General features: G+C 41.3%; 1 protein-coding gene across 1 annotated transcript in view; it reads left to right on the top strand.

Moving 5' to 3' along the window:
* The window catches only part of exoc4 (exocyst complex component 4), a 137,285-nt gene that overhangs the window by 3,574 nt on the left and 114,044 nt on the right, over window positions 1-19,667 (top strand). The window contains exons 3-8 of the mRNA XM_030045766.1: window positions 475-669; window positions 4,397-4,590; window positions 6,393-6,502; window positions 8,972-9,072; window positions 9,277-9,431; window positions 16,147-16,327. Of these exons, the coding sequence (XP_029901626.1) occupies window positions 475-669; window positions 4,397-4,590; window positions 6,393-6,502; window positions 8,972-9,072; window positions 9,277-9,431; window positions 16,147-16,327 (936 nt within the window). The remainder of the gene's footprint in view (window positions 1-474; window positions 670-4,396; window positions 4,591-6,392; window positions 6,503-8,971; window positions 9,073-9,276; window positions 9,432-16,146; window positions 16,328-19,667) is intronic.

The following is a 19,667-nucleotide window of genomic DNA, read 5'->3' as shown; positions in this document are numbered from 1 at the left end:
GACTAGCTGCCACACAAAGCCAGCATCAGCCTGGCTATGTGTGTGTGTGTCAGCAAGGTGGGGGGGCAGATCTACCCCGGAACAGATCAAAGCAGTTGGACCAGCTTGTCTATTTTAAGAGCTTGAAATATCAGCAGCTGTGACAGTAACAGTAGAGTAACTGGTATAAATCAACATTAACGCTTAAATATTTAAATGAATAGTTATGTGGTAGATATTTAGTATTCTACAATGGCTCAGAATTTGATTCATCCAGTCACAAGTAAGAACAGAAACTGTTCATTTTATAATTCAGCTTTTATCAGAGCAGCACTGTGCTGCAGATGGGTTTTCAAGAGTCTCTTAGCAACAGCAGTAACCACAATCAGTACGTCTTTTGCATTAATTTAGTACTATTAGCAACAAGCTGGTTACTGGACAAGGGCTTCTGTGTGACATCTCACTTGTAGGATGTCATCTCCTCTTTTGCCCCAGGTGAAGGAGAACCTGCTGTCCTGTAAGATGCTGCTCCATTGCAAGAGGGACGAGCTAAGGAAGCTGTGGATAGAGGGCATCGAGCACAAGCACGTCCTCCAGCTGCTGGATGAAATCGAGAGCATCAAGCAGGTGCCTCAAAGGCTGGAGGCCTGTATGGCGAGCAAGCACTACCTCCACGCTACAGACATGCTGGTGAGTGGGCTGATGGGGAGAGAATGAGAGACCCTTTGAAATATGTTATGCAACATATGGCTGCATGGACCTTGAATTCAGAAGCATGTTCTTCATGAGGTAAATAAGGTTTGAGGGAAATAAGTAAAAGAGGAACGGTTTGCCTGAACAGTATTTTACGTCATGGGAAAATTTTTTAAACAAATGCAAATGAATATGAGGCAGCTCGAAGAGAGCGCTTGTGAAGCCCAGGCTCTGCACAGTCTATACACATAAACACCAGTGTTTATGAAGTGTTTGCCGCTTAGATTGGTTCCTTGATGCCTCTCATCCCTGGAAAGAATCCCTTTCTAGCCTTGAACAGTTCAGTGGACACAACTCTTTTCCTTCAAGCAAACTTCATCAAAGTGGCTAAGAGGTCTCTGCAGGTGTGTGAGAGAGTGTGTGCGTGTGTATTTCTGTTCGTTTGATGTGTGTTTTGCAGTATGCTCAGCAGGAGGGCCAGTGGATGGCACCAAGGACTAAACGACCAGCCTGTGTGATCTCTCTGTTCCTTTACTCTCTCTTTCTTCCCCTCTTTCTCCCTCTCTTTCTCTCTCTGTCTGTCCTTCTTTCTCTCTCTCTATCTTTATTCCTCACTCCCACACATCTTCCCTCAGACTTTGGTAATAATTAGTTTGCTCGAATGGGGTTATCTGAGGAGGAGGAAAAAAGAGGGATGATGGGGTGCCCAAAGGACCATGAAGAGTCCTCTTTGTGGAGGTGGAAAGAAACTGAACTTCACTCAACCTGTACTCAATCAGTACAGTAAGCTTTGGAAGGTTGTAGAAAGTTCAAAGTCAGTTGGACTGTGTGCCTCTGTCTTGCTAACTAGAAATGGGCTACGCTTGGTCAGAATAGTGCAGTTCCATTGGTATGAAACAAGCACACTTAGTGTTATGGACATTTTTATGACTCTGCACTGGGAAATGCTATTTGATGCATTCATTTTACTTTGGTGGTGTATTTATGCAGTTCATGGATACATCATTGAGTTGATTGATAAAAGTCAGTTACTTAAAAAATTGTTCAGGGAATGGACTATGTCTTGGACTTTGTCACACACAATTTCTAAGCCTCTGCTGGCTTGTTTTGGACCAAACTTGGGGATATAATGGATTTTGTCACTGGGCCCACCACAGCACCACCACCACCAGGCCAACAGGGCCCCAAGCTTCATACTCAATATCTCGGACATTGATGGGCCAAATTTTCTGAATCTTTGGTGAATAATGCATTTTTAAGTTGATATCCAGCGTCCATATAATGAAATTGATTGTCCCACCACAGTGACAACAATGGCCCAAAAAGTCTCCAAGCTTCAAAAAGAGTAATCTCATCCCACTTGCAGTTCTTTTTTAAACTAGTTTTAAGGAAAATCTGATTTGTAGGCTGAATATTATTTTCACAGTGTACAAAACTTATTGGAAGCTCATATTGTCAGTGAATCATTTCTCTCTCTCTCTCTCTCTCTCTCTCTCTCTCTCTCTCTCTCTCTCTCTCTCTCTGTGTCTGTCTGTGTAACTCCTGTGAGACTCCCTGATGTGTTTATTCCCATCATGCTGTCACTCATTACTGCACTCATCTGTCAGATTAACGTCTCCCTGGCTTTCACACGCTCCCTCTGTCCTCCCCTCTGCTGCTATCATTGCTTCTTCTCTCCTTCTATTTGTTCCCTACTTTATGTCATATTCTTTTTCTTTCTTTCTTTCTTTCTTTCTTTCTTTCTTTCTATCTTTCTTTCTGCATACATCTATTTTGCCAGAGGATATAGAGAAACAAAAACATCTGTTGCTATCAGTAAAAGTGAAGTATAATAAAGTGAACAAAAGATGATTAAATTCTGATTAAAATGTACAGGTGGATCCCATGCTATGTGTATGTTGTGCATGCAGTATATTTGTATACTCTTATATGAGAATGCAAATTGTAACACAGTATGATACCTTTACACAAGAAATCTTTCTAATTATTTCACCTTGCATCAAGCCAGGAGCATGCAAACTTTCTTAGTCTCTTACTGTCTCCCAGTTTCTGTCTGTCTTGTCTCCCTGAGTTGACAAATACAATTCAGACTATGCTGTCTGTCTCCTGTTGACCGTAGGCCCCATGGGGTTGGTCAGAGACGACACTCTCCTCTCCTCTTTACGTCCATCCCTCTCTCTCCCATGTTAATTCACTTGAGGCTTCATATCCTTGATTAGGCTGACAGGCTGGGCCCCCTAATGATGTTAACCAGTCTGCTTCTGTCATCCCAGCCTGGTGGTAATGAGATATGCTTTCTCTCTCCCTCACATGCACACAAACACAAAGCTTTGAGTGATATACAGTCATCCACTCACACACACATAATTGTAATCATGCATGGACACATCTTGGCCTTTATTGAGAAACCCATGGTGTCCTCTCTCATGTTTTCTCTCTCTCTCTCTCTCTTTCCCTCTCTCTCACAGAGCCATGCAGGCATGCCGAGTTATTCTATTAAGGCGATGGGGGTTGATCACGCAGCACATTAGCACATCTTTCCGCTAATGTGGCTCTCATTTGCATCAACACACACTTGACCCATGCCCCCTGCCCAGCTTCTTCCTCCCCGCTACCCGCTCCTTTCTTGCCTGCCCTGGTCATGCACACATTCTCCACAGTGCTGTCATCCAGCCATTAGTACCCTGGAGTTGCACACATGCTCACATCCAAACATACGCACTTGTGCACACGCACTTGTACACAGTCATTTGGTGGCATGAAAATTTATTAAATACAAACATACCACCACTGCTACAGCTGCTTTGATGAAAACTGAGAAATAGAGGCAAGGAAGGAAGGAAGGAAGGAGGGAACGAGAAAGACAGGAACAGTAAAGATAAAGAAAGTGGCTCACAAGGAAATCATAGAATAAATATAGCTATGATTTAAAGTGATTGCATAGATAATACAATGTAAGGGTACTTGTAAAATCTATTAAGAAAACATCATTAGCCGTCTGAAATGAAGGGGTTTTACAGTAACTTTGATGGTTGCTCATCTCAGTTCGCCCAAGGTTTTAATAGGGTTAGAGATAGAGGTGTCATAAAAAATAAATATGAAGAATTGCTGAAAACCCTCACTGTTTGTTGTTGTTTTTATTAGTATATTGTATGTATTGTGTCTAACATCTGTTCAGAATGAGGGGAGAAATTAATTTAAGTGAAGTCAGTGGTTTCATTTAACACAGTAAAATAATGGTGAACAATAAGCAAATGTACTTTTCAGTCAAGTTTGTTGACTAGTGTGAATTCTCACCCGAGTTTTTCCTTTGGATTCTGTAGAGGGTCTCAAGTTGATGGTGTCACGGTATTCAAGGTTAAATAGGATAGGTAGCCCTGCTGTCATCTTGCTATTGTGTGTCATGTGTTTGTTTGTTTTTTTTCTCCCATTTTTTTTCTCATTTGACTTACTGATCACTAATTAATTTTTGGTAGGCTAATTTTTTGTAAAGTCCTTGTTTATGATGAAGGGCTGTATAAAATAAATGAGCTTGAAGTTGTTGACGGTGCGGTCCTTGTAGAGTACTTTTGGTCTTCATGAATGTATTCAGGTCTACTTTAGCAATTGGTGCACACCTGCCAAATTGGCCAAAAGAAATGAGGTTGGATAGTCACCGCTATGAATAATCAATGTTAGTTTTTAGACCTGATTCAGTAGCTAACTCTGGTTTGTCCTTGTGCAGGTGTCAGCTGTGGATTCCTTGGAGGGCCCCCTGCTGCAGGTGGAGGGGCTGGGAGACCTGCGCCTGGAGCTCCACAGCAAGAAACTCAACATCCACCTGGTGCTCATCGATGAGCTGCACCGACACCTCTACATAAAGTCTACAAGCCGCCTGGGGCACAAGAACAAAGAAAAAAATGCTGCTCGTCAGCTGGGGTAAGGGGTTATGGGGATGTGTGTTAGATTATGTTTTTATGATCTGGATGGTTCCAAATATCCCCACAAAGATAGAAAATGTAGCATCATTATGAGAGGATTTCCCTTTAAGAATAAGGGATTGGGGTTAGAATTAGAGTTAGCTGGAAGTTAAGGTTTGGGTAGGGGATTTGGGCATTAATTTAATGCCCTCACTGGTTTTCCATAACTGAGATGTATGCTTGTCAAAGTGTTCAGTGTTTTAGAGCAAGAGAAAAACAGGGAAAAGTATGAGGGTGAGGTTGAGGAAAAACGTGGAATGCTCAAAGGGTTACAGTAACTTCAGTTTGGCCTATAATGTAGTCAGCAGAAATAGTGTGGTCTTGAAAGAACAATTTCCCTCTTTGAAAAGTTTACACTGTGTAGATGTGTCTTCATTATAAGTTGTACCATGGCTGGGACGACTAAGTGCAACTAGCCCATTATTTACAGTATAGAAAAACAAGCCAATTACTGACAAAAACAATTAGACCTTGCATTACTTGTCGCTCTGCTTTTGTCATGATTGCACTGTGCGCTTCCAACTTCCAACGAGATTGAGGAATAATGTTTACACTATTTACTGTGGAGAAGCAAACAACACTAAATCATTCATAGGAAACAGGGAGAAAAACAGAGATAGTGATGATCTGTGCCAACAACATCACCATCCCATATACACATTTGTATGTCCGTAGGGGCAAAAAGCATTTTTTACACATGGGAGGCAGTGTCAGTCGCCAGTTACTGCCAGTAAATAAACAAAATGCCAAAATTGGAGATTCACAGTTTCTGCATGGCACCAATGATGTTTTGAATGCTAATGTAGGTTTTGCAGCCATGGGGATAGTAACTTAAGCTTTGCCTGAATGACACATGGCCTGGCAACCAGTATCATGCCAGCTCCTCAGTTCCACGAAGCAGCCATATAACACATTATGTTTAATGCAGCCCCCTGGCCTCAAACTATTGTTGTTGCTGTTGTGTATAATATGAGGCACACAGCCTACGTGTGTATGTGTGTGTGTGTGTGTGTGTGTGTGTGTGTGAGCTCCTTTGTGCGTGTTTGTTCACCTATGCGTGTGCCTCTGTGTGTGTGTGTGTGTGTGTGTGAATTTGTATGTGAGCTCCTTTGTGTGTGTTTGTACTTACTCATCTATGCGTGTGCCTCTGTGTGTGTGTGTGTGTGTGTGTGTGTGTGTGTGTGTGTGTGTGTGTGTGTGTGTATGTGTGTATTGCAGTAATTATGGTGGCGGTAGCTTGGTGAGATACAGTGATTTATTACTGAGGGTCAGCGAGTGACAGGTCCTGGCCCCTCTGTATTGGGTCGCCTCTAACAACAAGCCAGCCTCCATACGCTCCGCTCACTTAGCAGGCACACTGTGTTTATACCGCCCAGCTTAAAGGGCCTGGATTGCTATCACGTCCAGCTTAAGGCTTGATAAATGGCTCATTGGAAAGCAGCACCATTCCCACCCAGGGATGCAAGGCCTGTTGTAGTTGTGGATTGGTTTTGTTAGAGAATGGCAGGTTATTGGGAACATTTACTGTAAGGTTGAGATGTTCTTTTAGTGCATACTAAACTTGTATATCTCCAGAAGTGGCTCCTCCACCAGACTTTGAGACAGTTCCTCTAATTCAGTGTCTTTCCTGTTGCAGTCAAGTCATGATGATATTATACTATTTTTTTAAACTTGACACAGTAGAGTGATAATAATCATATAATGTCTTTGCTGTTTTAACTTGATAAACATTGTCTCCTGGTCTGATGTTTTCTTCTGCAGCTCCACAGCCAAAGACACGTCTCATATGCCTGTGCTGGATGTCAGCAGTCTGTCAACCCCACGCAAACTCTTGGACTCGTCCCAGTTCAGTACCCCTGGCTCTGGCAGCGGTAAGGTCCTAAAAATGTGTTATACAGCTGAGGAAGAGGGAAAGATTGGTAGAAAAAGAGATGGGTGGTGGTTTGCAGAAAGCAGCAGAAGATGAAAATGGATGAAAGGAGAAGTTTGCAGGTCTGAGAGTTATACAAGAGCATCCTCTGAATAACCGTAAGATTTACACAGTTTTTTCCCCACTAACGTTGCATACATATTATAGAGTATTATAGAGGTACGCCTACAAATGTGCACACACCAACACAGTGCTTTTGCTGGTCTCTTTGGATAACTGAAAGTGTGTCTATTTTAGTTCACAATTTTATTTTCACAGTGCTGAAGTTCATAGTGATAATGAAGTCATTAGCATCACTCTGGCTTCTGCCATTACATCCATTAGCATGTCATTATAGCTGTGTATCACCAAACCTACACACACACACACACACACACACATACACATAGCGTGGTAAATCACCAAATGTACACAGAAACTGCTGATAGTACAAACTTTTAAACAGACGGGTAAACATATCATTGATTCCCCTTTACACACATAAATTCACGCTGACAAACTAGTGCATACTTTCTTCTGCTAACATACAGTACATCATAACATCATTAAACTATGATCATAATATACATTTTCCTCACTAACATCATAATCATCTTATCCCCCCTATCTGTACCATTAGTCACCCTGCATCTCTGTCATCACAGCAGGGGAACAGCATTCATTATGCTCACAGTGTTACTGGCGCTTAACGGGGGCTGATAATGCAGATGTAACTGCATCCAATGTCTGAATTCTCTTTTGGCTGTACGGGCGTACAGTCAGCATCACATTCCTTTCAGGCAGAGCACAGGGGAACACAAACAAGAAGATAATGAAAAAAGTTCATCCTGCAATAACCTGATTTTTCCCTTGTTGGTTCTGAGTTTTTACATTAAGTATGCCACTTATCTGCACCAGCCATTCTTTACTTTCTAAGTTAGCTGCTCATCATCTCGTTTTGAGATTCGTCGACACCAAGCAACCATTTGGAGCACTCAGTGTCTCTTGAAATATTATGTGATCACTAGTTTTACATTTAGATCTTGTACCATCTTTTCAAACACATAAATGCTCCTCTGAGATTATGGCACAGGTGATCCTCGATAGCTTATTTGCTATTGTGTAAATTAGGAGTGATGTGAACTACAACATGGTTCAATTTGGAGATCAAAATGTCAGAAAACAGAAAACACTTGCTGAAACTGTGTGTAAGAAGATTTATCACTACTGGTATCTTCCAAGTCTTCATCTGGGATAGATATAGGTTTAGTGTGATTCCACAAATAATTCCTAGGCCCCTAATAGCTACAAGCCTGGTGCTCTATCTCCACCTCTAATCCTTAGCTCTTTTTCTCCCCACAACTCTTCATACCTCCTTATCCCTATGTATATACCTCTTCCTGTCCTTTCTTCAATCTCACTTCCTCTTTCTCTATCTTTAGTCCACTACTGCAAACCTCTCATAATCCCTGTATCTGCTTCTCTATTTTTTCATGCTTACCCATCTATGCTAAACCAGGTGTGCACTACTCCCACAAACCACATGCTTTTTCACTCAGAGCAGCTCGTTAGCCAGCTACGTAACCTGTCCCTCTGTTGCCCAGTACACTGACACACACATGCACAAACAAATACAAAATTTACACTAATACAGGTTAAGCATCTACTCAGTTCACCCACTGGGCCTAGAAGTCAATCCTAAACCACAGCGTTCCTGTCATTATGCAAAATACCCCACTAGCAATTAGCTACTGCCAGGCCGTAAGTACCTATACACCGTCATGCTAGCAACTATGGTCACGACGCAGCAGCCAGCTTCCATCAATGGTGTAGCTTGCCATTTTGTCTAATAGCTTTAGAGCACCTCATTTGTTGCTAGTAATTGTCGTAATTATTACACAAACTACAGTTAGAATGGAGCGAAAAGAAGAAATACACCCAAAGTCCATTAACTTGCCATAAACATTAACTCTCTTAGCGTGCTTTGATGGGAAATTGGGAGGCCCCATCTGATGGAAATTAGAGCATCACTTGATGCTGCCACTCTCAATTTAGTCGCTAATGTGGCTAAGTCTGATGGAAAAAGCGGGCGAGGGGGGAGGAAGGATACATAGCTGCAGGTGTGTGTATTAAGGAGAGATGGAGGAGTGTATTTAAAGCTATGATCTATGTGGGTGATTTTGTAACAATAATAAAAAGCAGATGTGTCCTTTAGGTTTATGTTCATAATCTGTGTTTGTGAAACTTTTGAATTTAGGGGAAAAAACACTATTAAGGTTGTCTACAGACTTTTTCAAAGAAAACACACACATTTGGAGTGCTATCTATACAAATAATTGAAAGTACTGACCTGGGTGTATGCTAGGAAAACTGTAGCACTTAAGAACACCATATTTGTCTAAAAAATGCGTACATAAATGTGTGTCCTCAGTACGTGAGCTGCAGCAGGAGGTGCGGGAGCTGAACCAGACGGACCTCCCTGAGGTGGACCCAGAGGAGAACAGTGCTGAATTCATGGGCATCCTTATCAAGGTACATAAATAAAGACCTCACATGTATACATTTACTTGGTGGTCCACAAATAAAATGTCAGTAATGAATGTTTATGACAGTATGCCACAGCTGTTAATCCTTACCAGGCTTCAGCCATGTTTTACTGACCCTCATGTCCTGTATGGGTGATATTCTAGCATCAAATTCACTTGAATAGAATGTGTGTATTTTTCTTTATTCCAGGCTCTAGCAAAGCTGAAGAAGATACCAGAGACCATCAAAGCTATCATGGAGCGACTGGAGCCTGAGCTGAAACAGATCGTCAAGAGGTCCACCACACAGATAGCGGACCACGCTTACCAAAGAGGAGAAAACCTGGCACAGGAGAGCCAGCCCAGGTACACAAGAATAGCAGGTGGCATGAAGGAGCTGGATGGACAGTGGGAGACCGGGATAGGTGGGGAGAAAGGAGGATCATAATAGCAGACTATAGCTTCCAGGGAGTGGAGAAAAATATCGTGTAGAGCAGGGTTAAAAAATGAAACAGGCTGGAGATTAGCTGATGGAAGAGGAAAGGGAGGTAGTAAATAACTAAGCTTATATGAGGAGTGAATGTGGAGCAGAAGAGCATGTGTTGGTGAAGATGAAAGAACCAGCCCTGTTACCTTTGTCTCATAGAAAATAAAAAGTAGTTGTATTTGTAATATTTCAGATGACATAAGTTTAATCGTGATATCCGGCCACTATTGTTTCCCACAAATGAATAACAAGCCCTAATAAAGCCAGCACTTTTAAATCCCTCAGAACTCCATCTATCAGTCTGGCTATCAGAGTGGCCTGCTTACGTATTTGGCTTACTTATAACATCCCCACTAAGATCAATTCCAGCCATTTCCCTTCTCTTATTCATAACTCCCTATTTGAAGCAAATGGAGATAATCTTTAAAATGAAGACACCCGCCTCCCTCTTTCATTTCTTGTTCACCACAGCGGTCAGTGCAGTTAAGAGCAAAAAAAAAAAAAAGCAACAAAGACACAGTGCTGGAGGGAAAAGAGATATAATGACAGCACCTGAGAGAACCTTTCTCTCAGCTGATATGACTGTTTTTTGTTGATATTGTTTTCTTTTTTAACTCCAGCATAGTCACAGTCTCAAGTGGGTGGTGTAGCCAATTATCTGTTCACCCCGCCGATTTCATCTCAGCACAATGCAGCTGGTTATTGAAATAAGTGTGGCCGGGATTATTCTGTTGCTTCGGTGTTATGCAGGTGTTTTAGGTCTGTGGAGCTGAGACTGAAGGCAGCAGACAGCATCTTTTGGATGCCGTCCCAGGGTGTTCATAGCCAGACAGTCAACCAGGTATGAAACACAGTATAGGCTGGGACTGCTGGGACGCATATTGACACACCTGCCTCAGACCATGAAAACAGATCCTCTGCTGCTTTAAACCTAGACAATTGGTGGTTAAACACACACATACACACACAAACAACTTCACACCTGCTGTGGAGGACTGCCACATTTTAAAAGCAGTCACGTTAGCTCCTGCGGACACACCTTACACGCCAACACACACACACACACACACAGACACAGACACACATCCAGAGTGCAGACTTGGAAAGCGCAGGTCTCAGTCCATTGATCCTGAACCATTTAAGAGGAATGTCTTGTTTTCTGTCAGGGATGTTCTCTCAGGCCTCGTCTGCCTTCCCTCTCCTGCTGCCTCCTCAATCTCATCTGACCTCAATGTAATAGGCCACCGTGTAGCTCATTCCCAGCTCTACTCCTTACAGATTGTTTTTAGTTTCCCTGTGTGTGTGGTTATGTGTCTATGTATGTGCTTAACAATGTATTTGAGTAAGTGGGTGTGGAATTGTATTTGGGTGTGTACTTAGAGGTCTGCGCGTGTGTGTGTGTGTGTATGCATGTGTGTTTGCATTTGGTTGCATGCACACCTAGTCCTGCCTATGTTCACTTCAATTTAAAGTCAAGGCTTGTTGCTATGGAAACTCCTATCGATGTACCACTTGTAGGGAACAATGGTCTTGCATGTTGCACACCATATTCTGTAGCACCATAAATTAGCAGACGACACTTAGCGCTTACAGCATTTAGCAAATAGTCTGTTACTGTAAAGAAATGATGCCCTTGTAGTTGCTTTTCTCATTCACGTTCTCCATGATTGGAAGCGCTTTTCATTTCTGACTCCCCTCACATCAGGAAGAGATTCCACACAGGTTCCCACTCCATGCGGCAAAGTTATTAGCATGCACCGCTGGTCTATGTGAGCACTTCCATTTAAATTACACCAAATCAGACTTGTTGAACTCATATTCCCTTTTTCATTTTTAATTACAAAAAACCAGACACTCATTTCTGTTTTTTTTGTTATATAGGAGAACTTTGCTAATCTGAAGCCCTTGGGAAGAGAGTTAGTTCAAAGTAAAGAAGTGCTTGAATGACCATAGTAGATTAAAATACAAGGGAAAGTACTTTATATTCCATTTAGAAAGCACCACAGTCACATGTAATTAATTGCATGTCCCTTTCATGTTGACACATCATTCATTTATTCTACCTGTTCAGTAGACCGGTCAGTTCAGAAATCTGAGGTCTGGCATTAATATAGTTTTACTAAATGCCCATTTGCATGTTACAGTAAAATAACTTGGCACACTCAATAACTGAAGAAGGTACCTTTAATGCCCTTTAAGGGATGTGACTATAATGTCCCATTTTGTGCAGAAAGATTAAATCAAACAACATCCCAAAAGGACACACAGTTAGGCACACACACACACACACACACACACATACATACACACAGTTAGTCAGTCAGTCAGCAACTCTGCCCCCTCCTCTCTTTCCCTCATGTTCATCAGCCAGGTGTGTGTCAGCTTCGATCCTGTGGGGAAATGAGAAGTAGTGCTTCAAACAACAGAGGAGATGGATTAGGATGGCCTCCACTGGGAGATAATGAGGAGTACTGGGCTGTCTTCTTTTAGTGGGGGTGGGGGGCTGCTTAGTGATCGAAGAAAAAGGAGAGGTGACAAGGTCAGTGATACATTTTCTGTATGTGTGTGTGTGTGCACATGAAAATGTATCTTTTTGCCCATGTGTGAAGGTTTGTGGTGACTTTGTTTGAAATCACGGCTTTCACATAGATGGAGTTGTCTACATTGTGTTTATATGGGCGAGAGAGAGGCATGCCCGTGCTCACTCAGACTATTTGACGTTCAGGCTGTGGCATTTCCCAGCTCCTCTCACCACCTCACGAACATCTTCCATTCGCTGAGTTATAGCTCATAGTGATTTGTGCCCCTTTTCCTCTCCATTAATAACATTTACTCTCTGCTACTGCCAGTGCAGTGACAGACAGCCAACCAAAATGCCCCCTAGTGAAACATCCATCTCCCCTCTACATTGTTCTTATACCTTGCCAAGAAACCTTGGCCACCTCCCAAAACGTTTAGCATGCTCTCTTTCCTTGCAACCTTTAAATAGGTGGTAATTTGTATCGACTTGATATTGGTGAGGTATGGGCTCAGATGCTTTGGATAATGGAAGATTGTTTTAGGCAGTCATATCCTCTGAGGTTTGGAACCTAAACCACTTCCAGGATAGGGTTTGGACTTCCGACTGTTTCCACCCAGATATTTCCAGATTATGGTGACGAATATATAGATTTTGTTAAAAGCTGGGTGGGCTGTCAACTTAACTAAATGTTTTTAGTCCTTTATTTAGCCAGCAGAAACACAGAGAAGGACACTGTTGGGAAGATATGGTTTTTGGTACAGTGTGCCCGAGGCTAACAGGGGTACTTGAGGGACCAGATTTGGGAGTCTTAACTCCTAAATCGTCTGCGGTTACCATAGGTTCAGATTTTTGAACATTATCAGTTAATTCAGTTTAATTATATCAATGAATATAAATATTTCATGGAAAGGGAGTACCCATAATCAGCTGTGGGAACAATTGTTTTCTTGTTTGTAATTTGTACTTGCAAACTAGTGCCCATTTCACACAACTCATTTGTGAATATTCTGTGTGAATATTTTTCATTGTTCAGACTGATATTCAGAAATTTAAGCGTAAGATGTTCTACTTCAGTAGAAAACACTGAAAATAATAATGTTATTAGTATGTCTGTAAATCATGAAGACTTGCTCCAGTATCAAGCTTATTCAATGGCAGATGTACCTCACGTACTCTTCTAGTGCCTATGAGTCAGCTGTCTGGTTTTTCTCCTGGGAAGAAATTAGATGTGTGGATTGAAGTATAGCGCAGAAATAAAAGCAGAGTCCCTTGTGACCCCTGTCTTAGGCAGGCAGTAGTTTGTAAACCCATGAAAAGTATTCAGCTGCCAAAGAAAGAAAAAATGTCTATAAATCCACATTTGCTGATACAGAGATGCATTGCATTTCCTCATTATTCTCGACTCCAGATAAGAATTGTCATAATCCTTCTCCGTGTAAATAATATCTGAAGTGTCTCTACCTCTATGAAAACAAACCTGCTCCAGATGTTCTGTCAATCCTGGTGGACCTGCAGACTTTCACAGATGCTGTTAATTGTTGTGAGAGACAGCTGCCTGTGGTGCGTTGGGACTTCAGCCTGCCAATATCCCTAACTGTTTAGTTGGAGTCACTCAGAAAATGGGGGTTTGCTCATAATACCGTTTATAGGTTCATTTTGGAATTTTTGTTTTGTTTACTCAGGCTGCAGGTGGAGAGAAAACAATTTAGCACGCAAATTAACAACAAAATATGTTGCGAGGGTTGGTTTCAATCAAACCTTGCAAACTTGAATGTGACTTGCAAATGGCCAGAGAAAGCTGAATGCTACATATTGATTTTTATTTGTGTTTGGTACAATTAAAATGCTAGAGGAGTGTACTAAAGACCAGTGTTAGACAAACAGTTTGTGTGTATTTAATTACAAGTGTGCTAATATGGACTTGAGTACCTCCACTAAAGTGAAGTGCACCCTCACCAGCACTGGTACACTGGATACTCAGCCATACACAGCTAATGTAGCCTGTGCTCCCTCTTTACTCTGCCTCTTAACTTTGAAAGCTTTGTCCTTGTGTAGTTGAAACTTGCACTGAAGTGCTAGACTGAAACGCAGTGTCCATATGAAAGAATTGGCATAGATGAGGCAACTTTGAGTGGTCAACCCATAATGTATCACTCAGATTAAGCGGAAGGTCAGTTTGGTTATGGCTGTGCTCTTTCAGCCAGTGCCATTTAGAACTAATGAGAGTAGCTGTTGTATTGAGCCCAAATTGGGTGAAACACTATTGCCATTTTTCCAAAAGGTAAGCCAGCTGCTGGATTGTGATGGCAGGTTAAACACATGTGAGTGCCAAAGAGGAACATGTAAACAAAAATGTAAAGCTGAATAATCTAATTTGACTAAATGTGAAATACAGACCTCATAGTCATTTCATCAGGTAGAGGAAAGCCCTGTCTTGTCTGCAGGCCAGTATTAATTTTACATAGCATGAATTCTTCAATGTATCAGAAATGTCACTTAACATTGTTGGGCCATGCTAAGATCTGCCCGTTTGTGACATGTTGGTGATGAGATGTTCCTCAATTGATCAGCCTGTGACTTACATGTAAATGTCAAAGGAAACTGGAACAGTTCCGAAAAATATGAATGTTGCCAAAGTCATTCCTCTCTTGAAATCTGGAGATCCTTGCATCTTTACAAATTCCTGCTCTATATCCATATTACCTTGCTTCTCAATTGTGTTGTTAGAAACTGGCATGTAAGCAAATGCTTGAGCATTTAAATGAACAAAATATCTTATACAAACATCTGTATGAATTATTCCACTGACATGGTGTTGTTACAGTTAGTTGATAAAATACATACAGCCTTAAATGCCAGTGAGTATGCTCTTGATATTTTTTTGGATTTGTCAAAAGTCTTTGACACAGAGAAGCATGATATTCTAATCACAAAATTGCAGCACTATGGTTACATGACCTGACTTTGAACTGGTTGCTCAATTACATAAACAATAGAGAACAATATGCAGTCGCAAATAACTGTGTATCAGACACAGCCAGGACATCATGTGGTCTCCCATAAGGTTCCGTTCTTGGACCCTTGTTGTTTTTTTTAGTTTACATTAATGATCTTGCTTCATTTTCCAAATAATTTTTTCCCAATTCCATTTACCAATGGCTTAAAGAATCCATCACAGTGGTTCCACTTAAAAATGTTATATCTAATTTTATCATATTTACAGGTAAAATAAAAAATACATTAAAGAATCTGCTGACTTACACATAAATGGTGTAGCTATAAGATATCCTCCATATGCTAAATTTGTTGGAATAATGAAAATTGACTTTAGGAAAACAAAGTGATTCTGTGTGTAACAAAATAACAAAGTCCATAGATATCATTAGGAGGTTGTGCAGTTTGGTTCAGCAGTCAGGACTTTTGAATTTAGTTTGATATATAGTTTGATAGATCCACAGCTTTCTTATTGTAATATCACCTGGGCTAGTGTATATATATCTCATCTTGAAAAGATATATACACAACAAAAGAATTTGTGTGCGTAGGCACCCACTCTGATCATTATGTACCATCAATACCACTTTTTTAAAAACTAGGTATCTTATCAATTCTCAGCATAAATGTTTTACAGATATGTACTTTTATCTCTAAATCCATTTATGCACCATCTCGTCTCGCAGAAATTTACTGGCTCTGTTTCACAAAAAAACTCTCAGGTTCATGAATCTAAAACTAGACAATCAGATATCCAACCCGTTTTAGGACAAACCAAAGTCAATTCTCCTTCAGATATAGTACTGTGGATTTCCTACCTTCACCTTGCAAAAAAAATTCTGCAACAGTAAATAGTTTTAAAAAGTTGAGGTGCTGAGCCAAAGCTCATAATTCGTTGCCATGTTCTTAAGTTATACATATGTATATGCATTTATTTATTTTATTTATTTTTTTCCCCTCTGTCCCACCTCTCTCCCTCCTTTCACACCTCTGTACTCGCTTTCTCCATCTCTCCTTTCCTCTTTCCCTTTTCATCCTCACCCTCTGTCCCTTTCTACCCTCTCTGGCTCCATCTGCAGGCTGCTGCTGGAACTGTTGGAGCTGCTGTTTGATAAGTTCAAGGCGGTGGCCCAGGCTCACAGTGTGGTGTTGGCCCACTTGCAGCAGATCGTGGTGCAGTGCCCGGGCGGGGCCCACGAGGAGGGTATCAAGCTCTATGAGCAGGCTGACGTCTCCGCCAAGATCCAGACAGTGCTGCAGGTCAGATATCGGGAAATATAAATGAAGCAGTGATGAAGAGAATGAAGGCATTAAAACAGCTCGTGGTTTGTGACATGCATGAAAGATGGAACTATAAAGAAGTGAAAATACTCTTGAGATGAAATGATGAAACTATATCCATAAACAAACTATAAAAGTCCAAAGATGAAATAAAGATCATAATTAAATCATTCCAGTGGTGAAACATAAAGCAAAGTTTGTTTTTCCCAATTCCAGTCAGTTCATAAAGATTAATCCTTCAGTGAGCATGCTGAAGTATAACCTACAAATAGTCTGAACTCATAAAGTACTGCATTACCGTTCTCTTCGTGTCCATTAGCTTTACAGTTGCTAATAGTGTATGTGCAGGAGCGTGTGGCAGCACTTCACCTTGTAATTAATCTCGCCATCGACGTCCTCATTGTGAACTCTCGATTGTTTGTTCCCTGTTCCCTCACTAGCATACCCTGAGGCTTCTTATTTTTCATCCTCTGCCCTGTGCCCTGGAGATTTGTTTGTGCTTGATTTATTCTCCACCCAGCACTTTGCTTAAAACCCCAGATTTAATTCACCTTCTCACACAGTAAATTAATCAGGAGAGAAACAGGCAGTGATTTGATGGATGGCATTCAGTCTGTCAGCAAGAAGTAGTGAGAGAAAAAGGCACGGGAAGCTTGATTGCTTGGTTTAATTTTAGGTTCTTTAATTGGCGTGTATTTATGCCCAGTTCTTGCTCCTTGCTCCTGTTTGATTGGTTGAAGAGATGAGCAGCTGTTGAGCTGACCTACGGTGGATCTCTGAGGGGAATCTGTATCAGTCAGTGCTCACACAGCACTCAGTGTGTGTTTGTCTTTCTCTGTCTCCTTCTACCTGATGCTTCCTTGTTTTCATAGACGTATTATAATGACTGTAAGCCCTGTAATTGCTTTTCTTGAGTGATATGTTTATACCCTAACTAACTAACTGTGAATTTGACAGAGAGCATATTGTTGAAGAGGGTGTGTTGCTTCATTTGTAGTTTTACCAACAACCCGTCCTCACTCATGATAAATTTCAGAGCATAGGTATATAAATATATAGGGTTAATACAACTTTGATATCTGTCCGGCACAAACAGAGCAACAAACTGACTTGTTTTTTGTACAGGCCATAGAGAATGGTAAATAACTGGACACCTCTACAAATTTTTTTTTTTTTTTTTAGAATAGCACATTCAAATGATGACTGATTACCTGCCAGAATGGCTTTATCAGCGTCTTGTTGGTGGCTGTTTTTCATGTCCTACAAGAATAAAAAATAGTCTTAAGTTATGTTTTGTCACAGTCAGATGCACATAATGACGACCTCTCTGCGGTATATACAGTGAAACTGAACGTAGTATTCACAGGGACAGGAAATACGATAGATGATCCAAATTCGTGTTTGCTTCTTTATTACGCTCCCTTATTTCTCCCTTGTTTTGTTTAGTACCATCATTTCCTGCATCTACATGCTAAGTCATTTTATTCAGCTAGCAGAGCTATAAATAAAGGGAAATAGGTTGAGAGGAAGAGGAAGGATTAGATGCAAATCTCAGGGAGGGCAGAGAGGAGTGGAGTGGTGCAGGTTAGTATTGAGTAAATGGGCTTGACATCACCGAAGCAACTAGGCGGCCAAGGGATCTGACCTTGACTTTGAGTCTGTTTCTCTCTCTCTCTCTCTCCTTCTCTCTCTCTTTCTCTGTTTCTATCTGCTTGGAACTCTTTCTCTATGCCACTTTTTTTCACCCACTTCTCTGTCTCTCTCTGTTTCTATGTGCCTCTCCCCTTACAAAGACAAAAATGGTGCTGCTTTGCCAGCTGTTGCTAAGGTTGCTCTTTGCCACTACAGAGATTTAGGCTTTCAGATCTGATGACAGAGGTGAGTTTAGTAAACTTAGTTTTGGGGAAGCTACAGGTGGGCACTCTGTACCTGTGTGTATCCACTTTTTTTCCACTGTTTTTTTTTCTATTGCCATATATAGATGCTTGACAGCAGAAGTGTTTAAGAATAAGTGTATGCATGTGTGTGTTTGTGCTGGCGTGATTGTGTGTAGGCATGTGCTGTAATAGCTCTGCTGTACCAGCGCAGTAACAGAAGGCATTAAGCCATTCCCTAGCATGTGACCACTGCCAACATCCAGTTGCCAGGGGCTCCCGTCTTTGCGATGTGAGATAATGTAATCTCTTGATTAGAATACTCATTATGTGCAATGAGGTTTTCTTATTCACTCACTCGTGTTATTATTTCCTGGCCGATTGTATCTATATGAAAGCCCCCCCATCCATCCCACCCTCCCTCTTTCCATTTGTCCCTCATCTCTTGCTTCTTCTTTATTCTTTCTCTCATACTTTCTGTTTCCATTTCCCTTCCTCCTTCCTTCCTCAGCATCTTTCATGCTGTCTCTTTAATACAGTCTCTCATTCTCCCAATACCTTGTGCATACCCCTCTCGCTCCTTGTAATTTCCTTCTTAATCTCATTATCTTGCTTTCTCTCTCTTTCTCTCTCTCTCTCAACTCCCACACTCCCTTTCAGCCCCTTCCTTCACCCCACTCTGTCTCGGAGAGTCACAGATCAACAGTGAGAGAAATTTAATTCCTACTGCTCCCACAATGCCTCTGTTGAATTTTATTGGATACCAAGCCTGCTCTCATCTCCTCTCTGAAGACCCACACAATGACAGGACTGAAGTCAAGTTCCTGCAGGAGATTTGGTCAGGATATAATATTTGTCCCTAATTGTACATCTCTCTTGTTACTTTGTCAGACTGCAAAATATGAATTTTCTAAGCAGTAAATATGCAGTTAAAATGTTGTACCTGTTTGTTGTGTAGACATGTTGTGAAGGAAGAAATGCCTCCCACTGGGCTTGGCTTTGCATCTTGTTAACGCGACGGGCAAATGCCTTCCTGGATTACTGTAGGTGTTGATGATGAAGATCAGTGTAGATGTTGCTAGGGCACAGTTCAGTGGATTGAGGAGGGTGTTAACAATTACATTGTCACTGAAACTGTTACAAGTTATTGAAACTTTTGCCAGCCTTGTTGCTGCTCACTTGGAAGCCTAGCCTTTGATGGCATCTATTTTTTCTTCCCCTTTACAGTTAAGTCATTTGAATCTGTGCCTCTCTTGCTTCTCCTGCTTATTGCAGTTCATATGTTTGACATGTACAGAAACCTCTTGGCAAGTGTTATTTTTCCCTAACTTTCAGAGGTGGAGAAACCACACTGACCTTTCCACATGACATGCCAGCAGACAGATGCAAGAGCTGACAGAAACACAGGGGGCAGCCAGTTACAAGGCCTTGGCTGAGAAATGGCA

The sequence above is a fragment of the Myripristis murdjan genome, chromosome 23, assembly GCF_902150065.1.
Source record: "Myripristis murdjan chromosome 23, fMyrMur1.1, whole genome shotgun sequence".
NCBI lineage: Eukaryota > Metazoa > Chordata > Actinopteri > Holocentriformes > Holocentridae > Myripristis > Myripristis murdjan.
This window is presented reverse-complemented; position numbering and strand designations above follow the sequence as displayed.